This window comes from Homalodisca vitripennis, chromosome 1 (genome assembly GCF_021130785.1).
Source record: "Homalodisca vitripennis isolate AUS2020 chromosome 1, UT_GWSS_2.1, whole genome shotgun sequence".
Classification (NCBI taxonomy): domain Eukaryota; kingdom Metazoa; phylum Arthropoda; class Insecta; order Hemiptera; family Cicadellidae; genus Homalodisca; species Homalodisca vitripennis.
Window position 1 is genome coordinate 95463182 of NC_060207.1, and position 24495 is coordinate 95487676.

General features: G+C 34.0%; 1 protein-coding gene across 4 annotated transcripts in view; it reads right to left on the bottom strand.

Annotated features, from left to right (window-relative positions):
- Positions 1–24495, bottom strand: part of LOC124367107 (protein O-glucosyltransferase 2-like) — a 42823-nt gene that overhangs the window by 13257 nt on the left and 5071 nt on the right. For 2 of the 4 annotated variants that reach the window (XM_046823771.1, XM_046823764.1), the window contains exons 2-4: positions 15565–15773; positions 10043–10251; positions 2313–2560 (exon numbers count right to left, since the gene is read on the bottom strand). In XM_046823771.1, coding sequence (XP_046679727.1) covers positions 2313–2560; positions 10043–10251; positions 15565–15773 — 666 coding nt within the window. Of the gene's footprint in view, positions 1–2312; positions 2561–10042; positions 10252–15564; positions 15774–20743; positions 21325–24155; positions 24257–24495 lie in introns of those variants that run through there. The other 2 variants (XM_046823783.1, XM_046823777.1) reach the window with 2 other exon arrangements.

Sequence of the window (24495 nt, forward strand, 5' to 3'; positions counted from 1 at the left end):
ATAAGCATATCTCTAGTTTTCAGTGTTCATTCTTACTCTAGTAATTAAATATCTCAATTAAATGAATATTTAAGACAAATACATTTTAACATTGTATGAGAAACACACAAATACTACATAGGCAATTGCAGTGATTTATTGGTGAGACTAAAACACTGTAACAATATCTGGACATCCAGTGAGATGGCTCTTATCTCAAATATATATCAGCAAAAGTGTCCCGTTTTCAGGCCTATTTTAATTGTGACTAGAATAGTTTTGTATTCATTTATTTTAAAAATTGATGCCAAAATGTAGTACGGTTCATAAAATATAAAAAAAAGTTAAGTTGTAAGCCTTTGGGTACATCAGAGACTGTTAAATTTCTAAGGGAGAGATATGAAGAATCTTGCTCTCAATTTTTTTATCTGTCAGTAACTAACCAACAGATCACTGCAGTAAAAGACCATGACGACGACTGAATGCCTTTAAAGAGTAAGAGATTAACAGCATTCATCTCACAGTTAAAGGAATTCATTGTTTAATTTTCTGCTAGTATTCATTTTAGCCTTATGCTGCCTGCACAAGCCTGTGGCAGGACTTGATGAAACAAAACAAGTGGGAAAGTTAATACTGACGTGGAGAGTAGAGAAAAAAAGTGCTATTGTCACAGACAGAATATTAATCCGATGCCTTAGACCAAGTAATGATAACCTCACCTTTAAATTTGTATTTGTAGACATTCCTGATAAAAAAACCATTCTGTTTTCATAACTGGTAAGTTTGAATACTAGGAAAATATTGATTTGAATCAAATAGGATTTTACTATTTGATTTTTTATTTATATTATATTATATATTATTATATTTATTTTTTTATTTGATTTGAATTTTACCCATATAGGACTGAAAAGCAATAGCCTTATAAATAACTAAATAAAAAATAACGACTTTCTGAACTTCATAGGTGCATCAGAGATATGTTAACAAGATATACGATTTTCTTTAAGGCCCATTTTTCTAATGCATGAAGACTGATGAGGAGGACTTGCATAAGTCTTTAAGTGTATTGGACACAGTCATAAGGGTGCAAGATACAATTCTTATGAGAGAAATAGGGTCATTAAAAAATTGTCAATTATCTTGGTCTGAAATGAAACTTCAAAACATGCAAGATTTAAGGAAATAATATATTATTAAACATGATCAAGTATACTGTAAAAAGCTAATGTTGGTTATAATTTTGAATTTTAAACTAAACAATTTGAGCCCTGTCCCATAGTTTTACATGATTAATGTTTTAAACTGAATTATATTGTGTAAGCCGTCATTTTACAGGTTCTGCTTACTGAGTGATGTTTATCGGGATGTTAGTTACACAATTCTTTATTATTAATAAAAAAATGTGTAATGTATTGAATCATCTTATTAAAAAAAATGAAGCTGTTGATTTGTCTATAGTTGTGCCAATTAAATTTTACTAAAAGGTCTCACTAATATTATTGCTCTATTGTTGGAGGGATATTTATGAAGAAGTGGTATCTTTTATATAACAGTCCTACCAATGTTGTATCTTATATGTAGACCTACATATACGTGTGATAATGATCTAATTCACTGTTCTAATGGGCTATTTCACTGTTTGTACATTAAAAGATATTAATTTTATAATTTATCACTCGTGAATATTTAATCTCAGGGCCGATTTGGTAAATCGTAATGCATCTATGAATACACACATGAATCAAATTAAATGTTGAACTTTATTTGTATACGATTAAAGTTCACATAAATACCTTAATTGTCATTTACATTAAGACAATTTAGGAGATTGTAAATTGAATAAGTCCTAATATCTAATTATGAATTTATTTTCTATTGTTGACACATGTGCGTGGTTGTAACATCAAATTTTTAATCAATAATTCAAATTTGAAGTTCTTTAACATTTTTTATCACAATTGCTTCGATGTAATTAATGTTTCTCTATCAAATTTAATGCTGTTGGTTGATTATTTACATGAAATTACATAATATCAAATATATGAATGTAAAGAGGTTGTCTTTCAAGCACTGCCGGATTACGTGTTTGTTTCCTTTTTTTATTTAAGTTTAGTGTACGATAAAACATACATATAAAAATAAAATAAAAATCAGTTTTATGCCACATTAATAGCAAGTCAATTACAACCAAACCAATCAGTATCAATCACAGTTTGGAAGCCCCCTGATCGACTCAAAACATGTTGACAAATCACATTCTAAGAAAAGAAAAGATCCAAAATTTATAATAAATTTATTCGTTATAATTTTGATTTGAGTGGATACTACACCTGCCCATTGCCTCCAGGGAAGACTCAGTTATGTCATATGTTGGCATCACAATGTCCAGGGAGCTGGTAGATCCACACCAGGAGAAGAGGGGGAAGAGATCCTTAGCATGTTTAGACACGAGAGGCCAGTCACCCAAGTTCACAAACATCTCCATGTTAGGCAGTTCTATCTTGCGAGCCAGGGACGTCAAGATAGCATCTACAAATGTCTTGAACCCAACATGTTGCCCATAGCATCTGCGGTATATCTGTACATATATGCAATAATATAGCTCAGAATGTCAAACATGGGATAATGCCTGCACTTTTCTCATACTCCTCCTGTTTACATAACATTTACCTGTTAAATAATTGTCTCTATGCCATCCAAATACTTACCAAATTTCACCCAATGTATGCATTTTAAGAATACTCATTTCTGATGTTCAGTCAATGTGAAGTGTCTGATGAAAATATAGATGTTCTTATGATGTTTAGGTCATAAGAATTCTTTTCCAAGAATGAAGTATTTTTTATAGCCTTAATAAATTATTTCTTCAATCAATCATTTATTTGTCATATAATTATTACATAATGTTGGAGCATAGCTCCTGTAATGTATGACATGTCAATTTTTCTAGAAGCTACTTAGTCTACTATTAATAAAATATATGATATAATTACATGTAATAGGAAATAAAAAAATCTTTTCATCATGCCTTATTCATGCTTTTTTTAAACAGTTCTGAATTAAAATCTTCAATCTTATATGGACATGCTGTTATTAATATTGCAGTCAGAGAAGAAACAAAACGTAATAAGTTATTTTCTTTTTTCATCCCATCAGGTATAATATTAAACATTTTAATTCCCATGTAATAGGGACTCTTTTCTAATATAGTAAGTTTATGTATTGGGTATTTATAATTAGTTCTATATCTCGTGTTATAATTATGATTTATGATGTAAATATTAGTAGATTCTTTTTTACAAATTTTAGAACTTCCAAAATATAAAGAGCAAGAACTGTCAAAATGTTATTTTTTTAATACTTCTTTACATGATTCTCTATAGTTTAATTTAAACATGTATCTAATCACTTTCTTTTGCAAAACAAAAATTGAATTCATTTTTGAATAATTACTTCCCTAAAATATTGTACTATATCTGATTAAAGAAACAAAGTAACCATGGTATACCATCAGGGCAGTTTGTTTGTCAGTTACCTCTGCAACGGTTTTAATAGCAAAAATGGCTTTACTTAGTTTTTCTTGAAGCATATTAATATGTGATTGCCAGTTCATCGCCTCATCTACGATAATTCCCAAAAATGTGGCTTTCTGTGAAAGTTGGCACTCTTCTCCACAGGGAAGGTTGATCTTATTTATAATGCCATTGGTTTTAGTATGGGAGGTGTGAAAATGAATTAAGTTTGTCTCTGAGCTATTGAATTTCAAGCCATTTTTGCTAAACCAATCATACATTTCTTTATTTGTACAATTTAACCAATAGTAGTTCATGATTCACACTGTCAAAAGCCCTAGATAGATCACAGAATGCTCCAAGAGCACTCTGCGATCCACCCAAAGCCCTCAAGACATGTGTGACCAATTCAAATACTGCCATCTGAGTATTTTTCCCCTTCTGAAAACCAAACTGTTGCTCAGATAGTAATTTATATTTGTCCAAGTACTCCATGACCTGATTGCTTACTATCTTCTCAACCACCTTAGAGAAAGCTGGTAGTAGGGCTACTGGACGATATTTTTCTATTAGTCTAGTGTCATCTTTTTTGAGGGAAAACACATGTTGTTATTACTAGGTTCACAACATGAGTCAGAGGTTTGACAATATAAGGACTGGCCAGTTTCATTATCGATGTGGGAATTTCATCCCAGCCGTAAGAGGTTTTTGATTCCATTAAATCAATAACCTTTTGGACATACTTTTCACTCACAGTTTCCAAAGTAAAGTTATCGTAAACTTGCCTAGAACCTCTTAAATATTTTTTTGCTTCCTCTATATTAGCTGAAGAACCAATTTTTTGCCCCGTTTCTGAGAAAAAATCATTGAAGCAGTTTGATATCTTTGTTGGATTATGTATAATTTCTCCGTTCACATTTATTTCATGACACATCTTATTTTTCCAACTGCCCAGCTCCTCCTTGACCACCAACCAGGTAGCTTTACTAACATTTTTTGATGATAGAATTAATTGTCTGTTAAATTGTCTCTTTGAATTTTTGATATCTTTATTATATTTTGTTTGAAACTGTTTAAAATAATTTTTAAACAATTCAGACTCATTAACTTTTGAGATTTCAAACAGTTTTCTTTTTATTTTACTGGCTTCTTTCAATTCGTTTCTGATCCATGTTTTTTTCTTTTTATTATTCAGAGGATTGACTGTGAATGTTCTCATTGGGAAAGCAGAGAAAAAAAATTATTGGAATGTTGTCAAAAAGCTGTTATACACCTCATTGCTTGTCTCTTTGGATAAACAAGACTGCCATTTTTCCTTTTGCAAGGAATTGCAAAGTAGTTTAATTCTATTTTCATTCTGTAGCATTCTTGTATTTATAATTTTCTTTTTACTCATGGCTTTTTTATTTAAGTACACTGCTTGTGAGTTGTGATCTGATAGCCCTAATTCTATAATTTCATTGCTGATGGATTTTGGATTTACATTTGTTATGACATTGTCAATGCAAGATTTGGTATTCTTAGTAATTCCTGTTGGCCTTGTAAATACAGCTTGACAATTAAAAGACGTTATAACATTCTTTAACATTTTCATCTCCTTATCCTCCTTCAACAAATTTATATTTGGTCCCCACAAAGAAATATGTATTTACTTTTGATTTCTCTTCTCACTTTTTCAAACAAGTTTGTTAATTTCCAAATGAACTGATTGAAGTTACTGTTGGGGGTTCTATACAAGGAGATTACAATACACCTTTTGAAACATTTTTCAATTATTAATTCTAGTTCTAAGGCTACACATTCAAAAAAAAATTCTTATATTTAATACTACTTAAATTGTCATTAAGGTTCTCAAGGCAATTTAATTCACCAATCTAGCTAGGTATTTGCAAAGCCAATAACATATTTCAGTTGTAATTTTACAACATTGGGATTATTGTAATGGATTTAAACCAAGTTTTATATTTGTTTGATACTAGTAATTTAATATGATAAAATTCAGAATTTTACCAAATCTTTATGACTTTGAGATTATATTTAGTAATAAATTTAAAGGATTTTTTACAGTTTTTTTAATAACTACTTGAAATAAAAATTCTTTTCTGTGATTACTTTATGGTGAGAACTTAATAATTTAAAGCTGGAGATTTTCAAATAGGGTTTACATTTTGAGTTTTCCAGAGGACCGTTGTCTCCCCAATGGAATCCTGTCTATATTTTACCTGTTTAAGTGACGTAATACAAGGTACAGTAAATAGATGTTAAAAAGTGCTAGGTAGCTTTGTAGTTATCCAGATAACAACATTTTGGTTTGTCTCCAATTCTTCTAGGATGGTTTAATCTATTCTGTTTGTTTATCACAGAAATCGTTCATCACATTACCTCACATTAGGCTAGATGATTATTTGTTACTGTGCAAAAATGCCTGTCTGAATTGGGATTTGAACCCAGGTCACTGGGAGTTATAAAGTGATAAGCTAACCACTCAATGCTCTGGGACGGTTGGCTTATGAGAACCTGATTTGTGATTTGACAGACACCAAGCTAATGAAAGTCCCCAATCTGGCAAGGCTGTTCTTTAACCAACCCAGCTCGATTGATAGGTTTCATCACACTGAAAAAGAACGTCTGGATTCCTTGAGGGAAAGACTTTTTCAGATATCTAACAGAAGCTTTTACCCTGATACTTATGCCTCCCAACAAAGTTTTAAAGAAGCTCTTGAACTCCTAAGGTTGATGTTGTGTCTAGTGCTGATTGAAGAAATCCTGGTTGTAGCTTTGCTGATGTCCATGCAACTTTGCATCTGTTTGAGTAATTTTACATTAAAATTAGCCTTATGAACAACTTTTGGAAAACAATTGTCAATAAACAATCCATTTAATAACTTTTGAAAACAGTATTTATTAATTCCTAAAACATTTGTGTACACAAACCATCTCAATAAATTCAAAACACAAGCATCATGATCTTATAAACCAGAATTTGGCTTTTTGTAGTGGTTTTGATAACGAATCTTGGGAGTTTGTGAATAATGATCTACAATTAATTTAACTGATGTAAAAATCGTATGTAATTTTTAATAGATTGATAAGTTTGTGGCACAGTTTTATACCAATAAAAACTAAAGAGGCAGCAAAATTTGACAAGAGGAAATTGTATAATAATGTAGTGAGTACAGCCAAGTGCAGTGCGATGTCGCAAAAACGTAAGCATGTGATGCTGACATAAAGTAAAAATTATGCCATTTTAAAACGTTTGGAAAAGGGTGAGAATTTGGCTCATTTGTCTAAGGAATATAGTGTTCGTCATGTAACAATTCATGACGTTAAGAAGAAAAATGAGCAAATTGAATCATTCTTCAAGTAGGGTAATGAACCATCTTCTACTATAAGAAAGACTTTAGAGGCAGGTGAGTTTCCACAAGTGGAAGTACACTTTATGCTTGGTTCATGCATTAAAGAAACCGGGACACATGTAGGTGAGATTCTCATGGAAAAGGCAAAAATGTTTTACAACAAAATCAAGAAAAAGGGCAATTACCAGTGTCAGGTGGTTGGATAAATTCAAAAGGCATTTTAGAATGTGATTGCTATCTTTAACCGGAGAAAAACTCTCAAGTGATGTAGAGGCTGTTGAGCCTTTTGTTGAAACATTTTTTTAAACTGTAGAAGAAATGGATTTGGGCCCATATCAGGTATACAATGCAAATGAGAGCAGTTTTTTCTGGTGTCTTTTGCCAAAAAATCCTTTGTTCATAAGGTGGAAGCTAGTGCCCCGGGTCATAAATTAGCAAAAGAATACCTTTTATGAAATTTTATAATGCTAGTGGCACTCATAAGTTGGAAATGCTTGTCACTGAAAAATCCAAATATCCCACGGCTTTCAAGAATGTGAATTTGACAGTTTTCTACACTTATCAAACTAAGGGATGGATGTGAAAAACTCTTTTTTACTATCATTCAATAAAACTTTGTTCCATCTGTAAAACAGTTTTTGAAGACAAAGAAATTGCTTCAAAAAGCCCTTTTATTGCTTGACCAGGAATAAAATTGTATTGAATTGTCCAGGACATCCCGATGAAGAACTAAAATCCAAGGATGGTCAAATTGTCACTTTCTTGTTTCCCGCAACTGTAACTTTGTTACTCCAACCTATGGATGACAATGTCATTTAAACTGTTAAAACCAGTTACAAGAAAAACCTATTATACAGTTTTTATCAAAAGAGAAGAGTGTCATTACAGCTTTGAAGGAACCTGAAGGGGGTAAACGGTTTTTGCAACGGTTATTGGTTTGACAAACGAGTGGAAAAAGCTTTCTAAAAAAAACAATTGCTTGTTCATGGGCAAAGCTGTGGCCTTCTCTAGATTTATTACTGGCTTACAAAAAGAAGGCTGAACCTAATTCACAATCACAAAATGGCACAGATGTTGAACTAAATGAGTTGAGAGAAGCAATGGTTGAACAGCTTGTGGACAAACCTGATGTAAATGCAAACAACATCAGATGTAAATGCCTGGCTAGAAAGAACGTGCAGACGACGAGCAGGGTCAAACCATTACAGAAAGTGAGATTATTGACGCTGTAATATTTCTTGAAGAAATTGTAATAAAGGATATTGTCTATTGTCTATTATCGCAAACGTACTAGTCAACAGTGATGAGGACAGTGGGGACGAGAGAGTTTTACCCCGGCCGCTACACACACAGTAAACACGGACACGGCTCTCTGTGCCTTCACCATGCAGCCACTTGGACGGAGGAAAATGGGGCTTCCGCTTCCGATATACTAACATATAAGGGACTACAGAAAATATTTTAAAACTTTCCTTCATTTCAATAAAACAGAAAAACATTAGAAACTATTTTACTAATTTTTTACATTATAGTGGCTTTTCATTACAACTAACATGGTTATTGTTTTTAAAGTACTGTTTTAATTTTTTACTATACTTCTACTATCATTGTCAATAGCTTTTGTAAGGAATTATATGCTGTTTTATAGTTAAATTTCTTCATTTTGTATTGTACCCTCACCAGTACTTTTGGTAATCCAACCCTACTAGTCCCGATATAGGGCCAGATTAATAACATCATACTGAAACATCATCCTAAAACTATCAAATTATAAAAAAAACCTAGACTATTGTTTACTATCTGAATACAAAGTAATAAATCAGCAAATAAAAATTCCAGTATCTTTTATTTTTAACATGTATTATTTTGCTATTTTATTGACTAGTTAGAATCTCCAACATAATACCAATTTATAAAAAGGAGAGAAAGATGCTATGCCTAGTGGCAAGATGAGGCAAAATTATTGGCCTATATCAGTAAAGTTGTTCGCATTTTTCAAAAGTATTGAAGTAACTGATTTTAAAAAATCTAGGTTTTTTAGAGTAACGACTTGTTTCAAATGATTAGTGTGGTTTATTTTGTGGAAAGTTTACGACTATGGTTGTTATTTTAAATTCTGTACTCACATCTTAATCACATCTAAATGAAAAGATTGAGTCTCAGTTGTGGTTTTTGACTTAACAAAAACATTTAATTGCATACCATTTGACACATTAAAAAACTAGATTTTTATGGTAGATTACAAATTTTGTTGGTAGATTATGTAAATATCTCACACCTCTGTAATATGTTTTCTTTTCATAAAATTTAAGATTTTAAATAATTAAATTTTATTGTTAAAACAAGTACCTATTTTATGTATATTTATTAGTTTTTACTATAGGATAAAAAATTGTTTTACATAAATTATTGGTTTAAATATGTGTAATCCATATACTGTAATATTCCAAGTTCAGAAAAAATATGTTTTAACAAATTCTGTATATCTTAAAATGTTTCTTGACTCTAACATTTTTTATGACCATTAACTTACCTAAATTGCTTGTTGTTGTTGTTCCATAAATGCTTATTCCATAAGCTAAATGTGAGTAGATCAATGAGAAATATACAACTGTATTTAAATTACTAATTTCAGTAATTTAACAGAGCATTTTAGTTATTTGTCACAGAGCATATAAAGACCAGTAAACATTTTATTAGTAATGTGATCTGCATGTTTATTCCAAAATAAATTCTTATGTATTATATCTACAAGTCCTAGAAACTTTATGTGGTCTACTTGTTTAAGTCTGTCATTTCCTAAAAAGATTCAGGGTTGATATTTGATCTGGATTGTTTTGTAGAAAATGAATATAATTAGTTTTGTCTGAATTTAATAAAAGATTCTTTCTGTTAAAAAATCCTTAATCGTACTTTGACCAATATATGATGAAGTGTAGGTTCTACTGGAAGGTAGCCTATAAAACAACCACAAGTTTTATAATCCTTCTTCATTATTTAATTAGTTTATAAATCATGGATGTTTTAATTGAATTCATCAGATTCCAATTGGATAATTGATGTTTGTTGGATTTAGAATAATATTTTTAACTAACAATCAATTAGATCTTCTAAAAACTGGAGGTATTGAAAAGAGTGATATCTATTATATCAACACAAGCCTCAAAAATAATAATTTTAAAATAAAAATACCTTGTTATTTAGGATGGCATAGTTGCAGACACTCATGCTCCCTGACTTGTCTACTTTCTTGACAACATGGCTGTGAAAGGTGGAGAAATTTACAGTAGGAAAGGGTTCCAGGTCCGACATGATTTGTGAGTGGCTAGAAGGACAATTGTTGTTATGAAGCCAATCTTCTAAAGGAATTGGACAGTTGCAATCTTCAGCCTGAATGGTACCTGAAAAGAATAAAAAAAAAACCCAATTAATCTAAAAAATGTAGTGCCGTGTGTATTTCTGTTATTTTACACCTGAATGATATAATGGATGTCTGTTATGTGTTATGTGTGGTATGTTGAAATCCACAAGAGAGGGGTTGACAGAGCTATGATCGCTGTGGGGAGAAAGGTAAAGGGTACCCTCCCTCTTTTAAAATGGACATAATACTTTAGAGCTTAGAGGCCTAGATCTAAATGGCATCCACTTTGGATGGATGAGGTCAATGGTAGTAAACTACATCCATAAAAATTCCTTCCCTCTCTCTGCTCTAAAACTGCATGTCAGAAGCCTCCTAAAAAGCAATATGTGAATTCTTTCCAGCTATATCTTTTATTCCCTTAATTTGAAACTACAAAAACCTTATGCTTTTAGTGCACAAAAAATATTGTTTTCATATTCCCTGAAACAATAAAATTAAAAATTTATTCTACAAAAGAACAAAATTATGTAATATAATTCCTGATATAATAAACACTGTAAAGAAATTGAATCCATTTAAAACATAATTGTAAAAATATTTATTAATGTAAAATATACACTGACAAGATTTTTATCAGAATAAACACTAATATTATTCTACAACATAATATTTATACATTTTCAAATTAATAATATTCCTTCTGGCTCAGTAGGAAGATGTAGATAGGTTTTATGACAACTTCAATATTAACATTCACATGGATTTATGTGTACCTATTATCTCGAAAAACATTTGAGATACAAAACAATTGCTTACAACAAAGTTAAGGAAATGTTTTAAACATTTTAGCACACTTTTGTCCCTTTAGGTTCATAAATAACAGACTTATGAATTTAATTAAAGTACTGGCCGCTATACTGAAACGAAGTGGCGTACCAAGCTGGTAAGAAAACTTAGCTGAGATATTTACAAGATCAATTTTGTTGTGAAATTTCAACTTGTTTGGCCTTTTTTGGGACAGTTATCATTTCCACAAGCTGTGTTATAAAACATTTTGAATGAGGGGAAGGGTTTTTTTTTACAGAGGTTACGGAAAGACATTGACGTCTTCGAACAGGCTAGATGCAATGCCTGGATATGTCGGACTTAACATGTTAACAACTCATGTACGATCACTGTCGTTACAGTACAGATGATCATTACTGTTAACAGTTACTACCGACTAAAACCGTTTTCCTTTCTTCTATTTTCTGGCTTTTGCTTTTTTCCTTTGATTGAACGTAGGTCTGTGAGGACTTCTGCAGCAAAGGTGCTTGTGGCGTTCCAGGCAACTTCTATTGACAGCATTACTTCTACTATTATCTCTGGTTGGACTTTCCGATTGAAGACACTCTCCAATTGGTCCACTGAGATCCGAAGTGAGGGCACACAAAGAATACATGCTCCACATCTTCTGGGACTCCTGGGCAGGACAGGCACTCCGGGGAATCATCGTGCTTGAAGTGGTGAAGATACACCTGGAAGCAGCCATGTCCTGATAACATCTGTGTGAGATAGTAATTGACCTCGTTGTGGTTTCGGTTCAGCCAAACATCGATCCTTGGTATGAGACGATGTGTCCATCTTCCCTTTATTGCGGCATCTCACTATGTTTGCCATCGTACGATGCTGCTCTGTCGTTCTTCTGTCCTGAGATCCTCAGGGCTCAGTGTGGTTGACCTCTTTCGTTGGTATAGGTTTTCTCTTTCCTCAACTAGGACTCTGAGAAGTAGAAATCCAGAAATGACACACACTGCTTTCTCAGATATTGTGCGGAAAGCACTAGTCACTCTAAGAGCACTCTGCCAGTATATAGGTCCAGCCTTTCTCCATGATGCTTGGGTCTTTACTGTGTCTGCCCAAATGGGTATCCCATAGGTGAGCACTGACGTGACTACCGATGATAGCAGTAGTCTTCTGCTTCGCTTTGGACCTCCGACATTGGGCATCAGTCATGCTGGGCTGGCTCTTCCTACTGCCGCTTTGGCAGTAATGTGTTTGACCTGCTGCTTGAAGTTGAGCTGGGCATCAAGCATAACTCCCAGATATTGAATAAATTGTTGTGATGTGATTTCTTGATCCTCGACATTCAGTCTAATGGACTCTACTTTTTTTTGCTGGTGATGAGCACCACCTCGGTCTTGTGCTTGACTAGTTCCAAGTTCACTGTATTCATCCACAAGTTAATTTACTCAACAGTGGTGTTTCACCTCATCAAGATGATTGGCAACGATCACTACAGCTATGTCATCCACGTACGTGACAAGTTTCTTCGTGTCGTATTTCAGGACTCTGTCCGTGAAGTAGCTTGCAACTATCCTACACAGGTATCCTGGCACGTTCATTCTTTCGAGGGCCTGCATAATGCAGTCCCAATTGGCGGAGTTGAAGGCGTTTCTGATGTCTAGCGTAGCCACTAGACAGTAATCCTTCGTACCATTCTTCTATCTATCTATCCCTTGTGATGGCATTCCTTGCTATGCTGACGGCGAGGCATCCAGTGTTGACTGCCCTTTCCGAAAACCATACTGGTTGTCAACAAGTAGCGGTTCGACTACTACCTCTATTCGTTGGTGGATTATGTATTCAAGTATCTTACCTGCCTTATCTAACATGCAGAGTGGACGGTAACATAATGGTTCGTCCGGTGGCTTCTTCCCTTTAGGGAGAATTACAAGTCTTTTCTGCTGCTTTCATCTGCTAAGAAAGTTTTCTTCTTTTACACATGTATTTATGTTTCTTGGAATAGTGTTGGTGCTGTTTTGATAGCGGTTTTTAATGCAATATTTGGGATTCCAACCAATCTCAGCGCCTTGCTGTACCCTACGCGATTACATGCCTCCATAAATTCATCCTGAGAGGATGTCTTCAGGGTTGACCTGCTCTGACTGGTAGGTGAATAGCGGTTGTCGAGGAAACAGCGCAGTGACAATCCTCTTCAGAAGCTGTGGGCATGTAGGTGAAGGTATTTGCTGGCATTTCAGGTGGTTCATGACCACCTTGTACGGTCTGCCCCATTTTTATTTTTCCTCAGGAGGAAATGCATTACGCAACTAGGGTCTTTGCTTTAGAGCTCTCCCCGTGTGTGGGACTCCCTTTTCTTCTCTTTCTCTATGATCCCTAGGTTTACCCACTAAAATCTCCTGTGCTTCATCTACTGGAACTGGGATCACCAAAAGGCATTACTTCAGTCCAGCAGGGTCTCAGCAGTATGACATATACTACTCTACTCTTCTGGTCTATTGATGTTTTCTGCATACGAATTAGGTATTTTTGGAAATCCCCATGCCCAGAGAGAAACTGTGTAAGGAAGAAATAGTCGAGTTGATTCTAAGGCTACAACCAAAGTAGCTTGGTCAAAGGATTTCACTCTCCATCCAACTCCGTAGTTTTGTCCGGTTGCTCTTCGAGGGTTCTGGCTAGTCGATACCTCCCAGAGGATTGCGTTATGGTCGCTGGCAGTATAGGTGTTCATAACTACCCAAGAAAAACTTCCTCTGGCTAGACTACTACTGACGAACGGAAGATCCACTATTGAGCTTGCCTCTTCCTTCGTGAACGTAGGTGTATCTCCGCTGTTGAGTAGGACGACGTCTAATGTGGCCATTGCTTTGAGTAATGCTTTTCCCCATGCATTGATGGACTTGCTACCTCAGTCTACTGCCCAGGAATTGAAATCACCTGCTATTGCTACAGGAAAGTTTTGCTTTGCATCCTTATTTAGCCGATTGAGGAAATCGGTAAATCTCTCGAAAGAGATACTTGGCGGAGCATAGCAACTGTAGAAACGAATGCTGCTACAAATCTGGTTTCTCTATTGTTGACTGCATTCTGGAATGGTGATTTGCCACTGGACCAACTATAAACTATAAAGTAGTAACTACGGTAGTAACTAATAATAACTATAAAATGAGGGGGAGGGTGATTTTGGCCTCTGGGAGTCATGTCCAATGAAGTAATGCTCAAACTTTTGGGTAGTACTACAATGAAGGTCATTTAAATATAAGCTATGTATGTATGAGCCTATAAAATGTACCTTGTCATACCAATAAATTTGATTTGATTTTCATGAAATCAATTCTTCTTTTACTGGTATTCCTTAAAAATCAAATGTATAATATAAAAGCCATAACCTCGTTAAGGGCAACTTACACTGATTTTAATAGTTTTGTTATCATTCATATCGCTCCTTACCTGGAAAAGTATTAAAAGTTTTTACAGTGTTGTAACTTGTAATTAGTTTTATTATATTTCTCATTTTAAATAACATAAAAATCTTTACAAAAATTAAAAAAAAACTGTTCTTAGTCACAAGCTATTATTATTTTGAACATATGGTGAATAGAATGTGGTAATTTTTCAACAGGATTTTGTAAATACTGTAATGTATAATACATAAACAAAAAAACTATTTTTATTTAATAAAACACAGTTAAGACCTTAAAGTCTTACATGCCACCCAGTCAATCTTACATGAGTAATATTTAAATGCTCTCTCTACCACTTAACCTCTGTAAACACAAATACACTTTGATGAAATCCAAATTTAGTCAGTAAATATCTATATTTACTATATCTATATATAGAAAAAGATGTAATTAATTATTTAACAGCAAAGAATTAATTCCAGTATATTTTGGAAACATATAAATTAGAATAATATTTAAATAATATTTTGATGTGACTTTTTTATTTAATGATTTATGTAGTTACTATAGACATATTGTAATATAATACTAACACTATTCTGTATTTATACTGTATATATGTACATTGTGTAAACACATAATAAATCAAGCCCATTGATATGTTATTATATATTGATAAGTTCAAGAGATGTATTTCAAAAAGAATAAAATGAGGAAAGAAAAAGCACATACTTTTGTGATAAATACATATGATTATGATTTTAGTGCCTGAGTTCTTAATTTGTCTGTTTCATCAGATAATGTTGGGATTTTACTAATGTTGGGATAAACAGGTTCATGTATCTTGTTGGCCTTACTTCTGTACTAATGACCTGTTTTCTGTTGTATATGATGTTAATTTAAATACTCATTAAGCTAATGTCTTCAAATCTCTTCTTAGTGCAAATAATATAAACTACACCATCAGTTAAAGTAAAACTTTATATAGATTATACTATGTACTTTCTTTCTCCATAATTTTTTATAAACTTCACAGTTATTTGATACATTATGTCAAAAAATAACAGTTTGAGCAAAACTTTCAAAAGTGCTTAAGTAGTTAATCAGTCTGGAATAATGGAAATTATATATTCAATGTTATAATACAGATTAATTGAATATAATACCGTTTATTTTGTATGGTGATGCATCCACATTACGCCCCTTGTACTTGACAGTGATCTCCATATCATAGCAGGTTTCATACAACTTATACCGCACTATAAGTGAACCGTCCTTTCTATCAAATATGTTGGTCCAGATCCTACAATTCCTTCCATAGATATTAGTTCCTGTTATGTCTACCTTTACGTCACTTGAAGCACCTGGATAACTCCTGCAATTAAAAGAAACAATCAAAAATACGAGTTATCACACAAAAATATCAATCTACCGTAACCCAGATTCCTCTGTAGAAATCTTTACCACGAAAATGGCGAAACTGGTACTTTGGTAAAACATGGTAAAATATAGTAACTTTAAGATTTTAATCGCTAGTGACATGAACTTGGAACCAAGAAACAATGATAGTCAAGTTAGAAATTTCTTGAATATGCTTAAGTCATAGGACTGTTTTTGCCTTAACTCTCAACCAACCCGTTACTTGACCTGTTTAGATAACTGTATCTCTAACCTGCAGCTTTCAGCCTCTGTCTGTACAACAACACCCCCTCATCTCTCCGACCACAGCGGACTCTTGCTAAAAATAAGTTCCCTTGGCCTAACTAAGAACAGTGAAGTGCTCCCATCTGTTGCTAATTCCACACCGAGAACTATAACTTACACACTATTAAACTAAAATGTCATTAACAGGCTTAAACCTAGGTTAAGTAAAATTAACTTGTTTGATATTATTTTACTGGATAGTGATGTTGACAAGGCTTTTCAGTCTTTTATGCAAATCTTGACTGGCAATTTCAATGATTGTTGTCCTTTAAAAACAAAAATTATTAGGGAGAATGGTAATGTAAGCCATAACACGATAAACAAAAATTGGTATACTTTATACCTAGCTCAGATCTGGTTACTCCTAGATATATGCTATGAAAGAAGCAAGTCTAATAAAGACCTAGTGTATATCCATAGAAATTTGATAAATTATTACAGAGAGCAGATACACATAGCAAAAAAATGATCTACGATAAGTATATAATGGAATCTAATAATCAATGCAAAGGTGCATGGGCAGTTATGAACTCTGTAACCGGCCTTAGGAACAAAAAAGGTATAGGTAAGGTTTTTAGTTTAAGTAGTAGGCCAAAAGAGTCTTAAAATAAATCAGTTAAAGCTTTTAGGACTGAATCTAGATTGTATGCTTACCTGGGGTGCTTATACCAACTCTCTGCTTCCATATTTCCAGACTCGTTTTTTGTCTGAAGAAACTTAACACTATCACCGAAACCCCGGTCTCATAGACCGCAAGGGAATTTCATTTGCTAATAGTGGTGACACTGTCTAGCGTCGGCTGCCCGCCTGAACAGTACCTTCCTCCCTCCCCCTCCCCAGCACGCATGCAGTTTATTCTTCAGTTTCAGCGTGGCGTTCTTCCTATATTGACTGATATTGAAAAACGTACCGGTCTCAGTGACTGATGTTTTCGGTGTACGTTTGTCGATTCGAGGTCTGTCATACCGGAGGTTTCGGTTGTGTGTGCTTCGTGTCTTTGTTATTACTATTTTACAATGATCCGGTTCTGGTATTTACCTGTTGCTAAATGTAAATGTGTCTAAGTACTTGTATACATTATTAGATTTTTGAACGTTTATTTAAAAAGTGGTAAAGTACAATGGCTCATTCAAATCGACTACCAAAAACCTTGGATCCACGTGATCCAAATTTTGGTGATCACATCGGCAGGCTCCTTCATGGTTACCGTTCAGAAGATTCCGAAGATGACAGCAGTGTAGTAGATGACTCAGATGCGGACCCAGATTTTGTTCTCACTGATACTGAAGATGTTGTAATTGAAGAATCAAGTTCAGGAGAAGAAGAACAGGATAATGATCTACTAGAAGTTCCTAGAAATGGGCCAGTTGTAGTGGAGAATATGTTACAAGTGAACGATGAACAAGATACATACTATTTAGAAAGAACAATCAAAACACAACTTGGTGCCCCAAATGCATGGAATAGCAAAGAGCCTCCAAGAAATGTTAGAACTCCCGCTAGAAATATAATTAGAACATTGCCAGGAATAAAAGGACGAGCAAGGACTCTAGGTAATCAGCCTACAAAGGAAGAGGTATGGAATCTTTTATTTGATAATAGTATTATACACACAATTGTAAAAAATACCAACAAAAAGCTAGCAAGTGTGAGATCAAAGTTGTCTCAACAGACCAAACAAAACAACTATAAGGATACCGATGTTGAAGAAATAAATGCCCTTATATGCTTGCCTATATTGTCTTCCATTTTCAGATCCAATGATGAACAAATACCATTATTGTTCACTAAAGGGTCTTTTAGCCGCCCTATATACAGTGCCACCATGTCGGTAAAACGGTATGAAATCCTCCTAATGTGCCTCAGATTTGACAACGCAGCAACACCTGATCAGAGGAAAATAACAGATGAGACAGCTGCCATTTCTGAAATATTTCAAACATTTATTTCCAATAGCGAAAGTGTATATTCAGCTTCGTCTAATGTCACTATTGATCAAATGCTCGTGCCATTCCGAGGAAGGTGTGGCTTCCGTGTATATATGCCATAGAAGTCAAAGAAATATGGACTAAAAATCATGTGTTTGTGTAACTCAAAAACTTCTTATCTTCTAAATGCTTACATTTACACTAGTAAGGGTAGTGACTCATTAGGTCTCAGTGAAAGAGAAAAGTCACTCAGTATTCCTTCACAGTCTGTGATTCGACTGGTTCATCCTATTGTTACTAGTAACAGAAATGTCACCGGCGATAACTGGTTTTCATTGATAGAAGTTGTAGATTAACTTGCAAAGAGACAGCTAACCTACGTTGGACCCATGAGAAAAAATAAAAGACAAATCCCAGAAGAGTTCAACATCTTGAAAGACCAGTTATGTCTTCCCTTTATGGTTTTAGGGGAAATATGACACTTCTCAGCTTTGTTCCAAAAAAGAACAGCCGTTGTACTAGTATCTTCAATGCACCACACCATTGAGACTAATGAAGAAAAGGGAAAGCCAGAAATGATCTGCTACTACAATAGAACAAAATGTGGTTCGATTTACTGGACATGAAATGTGCCATATTCACCACAGGTAGAAAGACCAGGCAATGCCCCTGGCGATTTTCTACAGAATGCTAAATATCGGCACTGTCAATAGCTTCATTTTGTACATGAGCTACAGAGATACACCTGTAATGACTCACTTTGAATTTGTCAAAGAACTAGGATACAGACTGATTGTTCCCCACCTTCAGAAGGGACTAGCTGCACCGAGTCTTCAAAGAGACGTAAGAGAAGCAATAAAGAAGACTTTGGGGGATGACCTGCCACGTGAGCATCGAGAGAGAGAGAGAGACGTCCAAGGAGAAGAGGGCCCCAGTGATCGCCTTGAGAAGAGAAAGACTTGTTCAGTGTGCCCTTCTGCCAAAAAACAAAAACTGCTTACAAATGCATTAAGTGTAACAAGGCGATATGCCTTGAGTGTAGTAGGAAAGTATGTGTAAGCTGCTCGAATGAACTTGTTTAAAAGTTTCTATATTAAAATGTTCTTTTACATACATTTATTTTTATTTTGACAATAAACTTATACATTAAGATTTTTTAAATGCTGTGGTTTCATTTAAAAAAACCTTCAGAGCAAATTTACTGTTATTATTAGCATACACATACAATATAGAAGCTAAATTATTTAAAGAGGTCTCACAGACCGGAGGTTTCGGTAAACGTTTGACAGCCAGGGTTTCGGTATAAGTGTTAAGTTATGTATAAGTTCTATTTTACTTATCAACGCCTATTTTTCACTGGCAGTGTTTTTTGGGGCAACTCTGTTGGTGCAAAGGAAGTTTTTAAATGTAAAAATGCTATCTGTTGCCTCATGAACATTAATGAGAGAGATTCTTGAAGACCTTTCTTTATAGAATTAGGCATGTACTAACATTGCCTAGTATCTACACTTTACATAGCCTAGTTTATATCAAAGCAAATCTGACCTTGTTTAGTTTATGAAATTCTGTATATTTCCATACCACATCTGCAAATCTAATTGATGTGAAATACACTTGGTTAAGCAAGTCCCAACAAAGCTTAGTCTACATTGGTACGAATTTTCTTAACAAGTTACATCACAATGCCAAAACAGTGTGCACTAAGAACTTCAAGCATGTTTAAGTGACTGAAAAGAAAGCCTCTTATTCAGTTAAAGAGGTGTACCTAAATGATTTTAATGATAATGAATTTTTAACTAGTTATAAGGACTTTAATCTAGTTAAAAGAAACTAGTTCTAAGGAAATTTTAAACTAGTTATAGGGAAATTTTAATCTACTTATAAGAATCTAGTTACAATGAAATGTGACAAATAATGTCACACAAATGATGCCTATCTCATGCCAATCCTGTACATTGTTAATGCTTAATGTGGGACAACAATAAACATTCTTGATTCTTGAATCCATATATCTACAAGTACGATACCTTACTCATAGTGGAAAAAACTTACCGTATCTCACTAAATACTTGATTAGACAATTTTCAATGACTTTGGCAACAGTAAGATATTTTACATGGCTTAATACATATGATTATTTACCAGTAATCTAAAAGAATTTTACTTTTACATCCATATTCCTTAAATAGGAAATTTCTCAAATTATAAATTACACCTCCCTTAACATTTTATAATTGTAAGTATTTGAATCCAGTTTTTAAATAAATGCTTATGGCTCATCTCCAATATTGAGTGTAGGAAGGAGTGGATAACAACGAACTGCTAAATGTGAAAAACTGTAACAACAGTATTTTTTTATTTCAAGGCCATAATACTATACATTTCTACTATTCATGTGATCATATGACGACCATCACGAATGTTACACTTTCAAATTATCTATCAGCAATAATAAACTTTGATCAAAGAACCTCCAGCTGCTGCTAAATATTGTGCTGATCTGCTATCACCACCACTAACTACACTGTTTAATCGATCTCTTAGTACTGGCATTTTTCCCAGAGCCCTAAAGAGGAGCCATATTGTACCAATCTACAAGAAAGGGCCAAAAGAATCAGTCACAAACTATCGTCCTATTGCAATATTATCCGTCTTTGCAAAGGTATTTGAGAAACTTGTCCTCAACCTTATTCAATTCAAAATAAAAGCTCACCTCAACATTCACCAGCACGGCTTCACATCTGGCAGATCTCCTGTGACAAACCTTGTCCTATTTCAGGATTACATAATTGACGCACTAACGCTCAGGCAACAAGTTGATACTATAGAGCTGGATTTCACCAAGGCGTTTGATCGAGTGTCCCACACTATACTGATAAAGAAGCTGGAAGCATATGGGTTCAAGGAACCTTTCTCCGTTGGCTTGAGAGTTACCTTCAACACAGAATACTTCAAGTGCGATACAGATCACACATCTCAAAAGAATTTGTTGCTACGTCTGGTGTACCTCAGGGGTCTCACCTAGGCCCTTCATTATTTAACCTATACATAAATGATGTCACATCTCGTCTTCGCTGCAAACATCTTCTCTTTGCAGACGATTTGAAGCTTTACATGAAGATTTGCACCGCCGAAGATGCTGTACTCCTTCAGAACGATCTCACACAAGTAGATGTATGGTCTCAAGCTAACTCAATGACTCTCAACCTTGACAAGTCCAGCTGCATCACTTTCAACCGCAATAAGTCTCTAGTCTTACACACCTACTCAATCAGAGGTCATGCATTTCATAGAAGCTTATCTGTCAAGGATCTTGGTGTCACTTTATCATCTAATCTATCTTGGGAACTTCACATCAGGAATATATGCAATAAGGCTGCTCGCAACTTGGGCTTGATACTGAGACTCACCAAGCCCTTTAACGACATTCACTCATTGAAGATTTTGTACTATGCACATGTCAGACCCCATCTCGAGTACTGCAGCGTCGTTTGGTCACCGCACCAGCACTACCTTGTGGATGATATTGAGAAGATACAGAGACGTTTCTTGCGACTTGTTGGGGTTCGTCTTGGTTATAGATACACAGAGGTCCCCATACAAGATATTGCTACTTTCCTGAACATACCATCACTCAGTTCTAGACGCTGTATTCAGGATGTGATGTTTCTCTACCGTTTGATCAACGCTGAGTTGGACTGCCCTGACCTTCTAGAAAAATCAACTTCAAGGCATCGTTTGGAACCAGAGCCATGAATTCTTTCACCAAGGTCGCAGCTTCCTCCTCTTATGCAGCAAATGGCCCAATGCTGAGGATTCAGCGGCTAGGGAACAACATTCCATCCACCCTCGACATCTTTAATGCATCCAAATCTGCAATAAAAAGCCGGCTTGCATCACTGTAGCTGTTATTATTATTGGCTCATCTCTACACCTACCCTGCCTGTGTTGTGTCTCAGTCTTTTATTTTATTATTGTTTTTCAAAACTGTTACCTACGTAATAGTTCATTTCTTGTTTTGCATCGTTCTTGTTAAGCATCATTCTTTGTTATTGTTATAATATTTATCTATTTATTGTTACACATTACTTGTTATCTATTTATACTTTCTTGTTATGCATCTTATAATTCATATCTACTCGTTTCATTATGTATTCTACTGTTTTGAAACTTACTTGTTAAAATGGTTATGCCGTTGAAATAATAAAAATAAAAATAAAATAAAACCTCATATATGTTTTTATTATTTAAGTAATATATTATATTTGTGCTAACCCTCAATGAAACAACTACTTATTCATAGGGCTACAAGACTTAGTAATTTTCAAGCAGTGGTCTTTTATTACTGATCATAATATATATCTTGGAATTAGTACCACTAGCTCTTTCTTAAAAGACTTTATTTTTGCTAAATATCTGAATATTATAATAATGTCTAATACACTCAAGTACTGTATATGTTTCATGTCTTACAGTTACATTATCTCTTCAACATTGTTTTAAATATAACAGTTAAAACACAGTATTAAAGTTATCAACTACCAATATGATTTTAAAAATTAATAATAGATTTGATAGACAGTTTTGAAGAGAACATTTGATTTCGGTGAGAACATATTCATTATTTTTGAAGTTGTCTAAATACAGGAAAAATGAACATGTGGAATTTTTATATGTTACCTGACAGGATATTCCTCATGAGATTATTGTTTTCATCGCCAGCACCATGTGCTGTGGTCGACCACTCCATACATGATCGGACACTTTAGAAAATTGATATTTTTTTAAAGGTATTATCTCAAAGAATTTTTTTCATTGGTCACTAGCAATGCAGGGCAGATTTAGCCCTATGTCTAGACATAACCAAATGGCTATGCACTGAGTCCTGTAATTTTAAAGGTAAATGAAATTCTTTCCGTATTTGGATGGCCATTCTTCCGATACTAAGGAGGTGACAAATATCAATTTATTCCACAAATAAAACATGTCTCTTACAAATTGTCTACAGAATCTATTAAAAATATTTTTTTAATCTGAGTATAGACAATAAATTCATTATTAATTTATCAACATTCCTTTATTGGACCTTGGATGCCCACTATTACTATATAGAATGCTGAGTGTCTTCTCTTTTTTTACCTAGATATGAAAATTTAATCTCTGTAAATATTGATTTGTATATAACTTAAAACAATTGCTACTTGAAAAATGGGAGTTCAACTTACAGGTGCATTAAGGTTAAAATGTCAGTGTAACAGTAAATGTAGGTTTTCATTGTATTGTTTTAAATTAATATTGATTATTCTGGACACAAGTAAATGGTGGAAAACTGGTAGAGGGAAGCCATTGTCTAGAAACTGAGGGTCGAGCCCCTTTATTGGAAAGTCTGTTTTCCACATAAGTTTGCTCATGGTTTCTTTTAGGGATTTTGAGGTTTGGAACAAATAATCTTCATGAAACAAAATAATCAGAATATTATCAAGTTTTTAATCTCAGTAAATGATTTTCAAAAGGCATTTAATGTTTAAACTGTAATAGTTGTTTTCAACTTGATAAACTATATCCAAAGACTATCTGAAATGTGCTAATTTAAAAATATGATATCATATGTTTCATCTGTTTTTTTTTTCTTAACATTTTTCTGAGAATTGATGTGTGCTTTTTTGAGTATTAAAATATAAGTAAGTGATTTGTATTGTATTCACTTCCTATTTCATTAGTTATAAATTAATGTTTGGCAATGTGGCTCATAGATTCAGATTTTTTTTAAATCAATGAAAGCTTGATTTGAAAACCAATACAAGCTTATAGTTCAGATTTTACAGAATAAAAACAGAGGTGGATTGTAAACCTTCAAAATCAATTCTTCCACTTCAATAATTCACATCAACAGATAAGTGGGACTCTTACCACATATTCATTAGCATTAACATGCCATTGCTTGTAATGTTGAGTCTGGAGACCAAAAACATGCTTTCTTTTTGTCATGGGTTAGTTCTGAGATGTTTAATATGCTGAAACTATTTGATGTTAGTGATATTGGATATGCACACTTTGATGATATAGTTAAAAATCTTTCTGACTATTATTAATTTTTTGATGAGTTACTATTGTCACCTGTTTACCTGTCCGAAAATATCAAATTTATTCCGACATAAGTGAACGACCAACGAGAAGAGGATCCATGTTACTGTCAATTCCTGTTCATCGATCGAACTTCTTCAGTAAGTCGTTCACTGTTCAGGCATGTCGCCTCTGGAATATATATGTATATTCCTGATGATATCTGTATTATAGAAGGTCGAGCTCGTTTTGGGGTGAGGGTCAGGGACTTGTTGCTGGGCGGTCTGTAGGGGTGACGGGTGGCAGTGCTTGTGGTCAGGCTGTGTGTTTGAGAGAATGAATGCATTAATAACGAGAAATTCTTTAAATAGTAAATTGTTAATTTAAGTTTTAATTAAACTT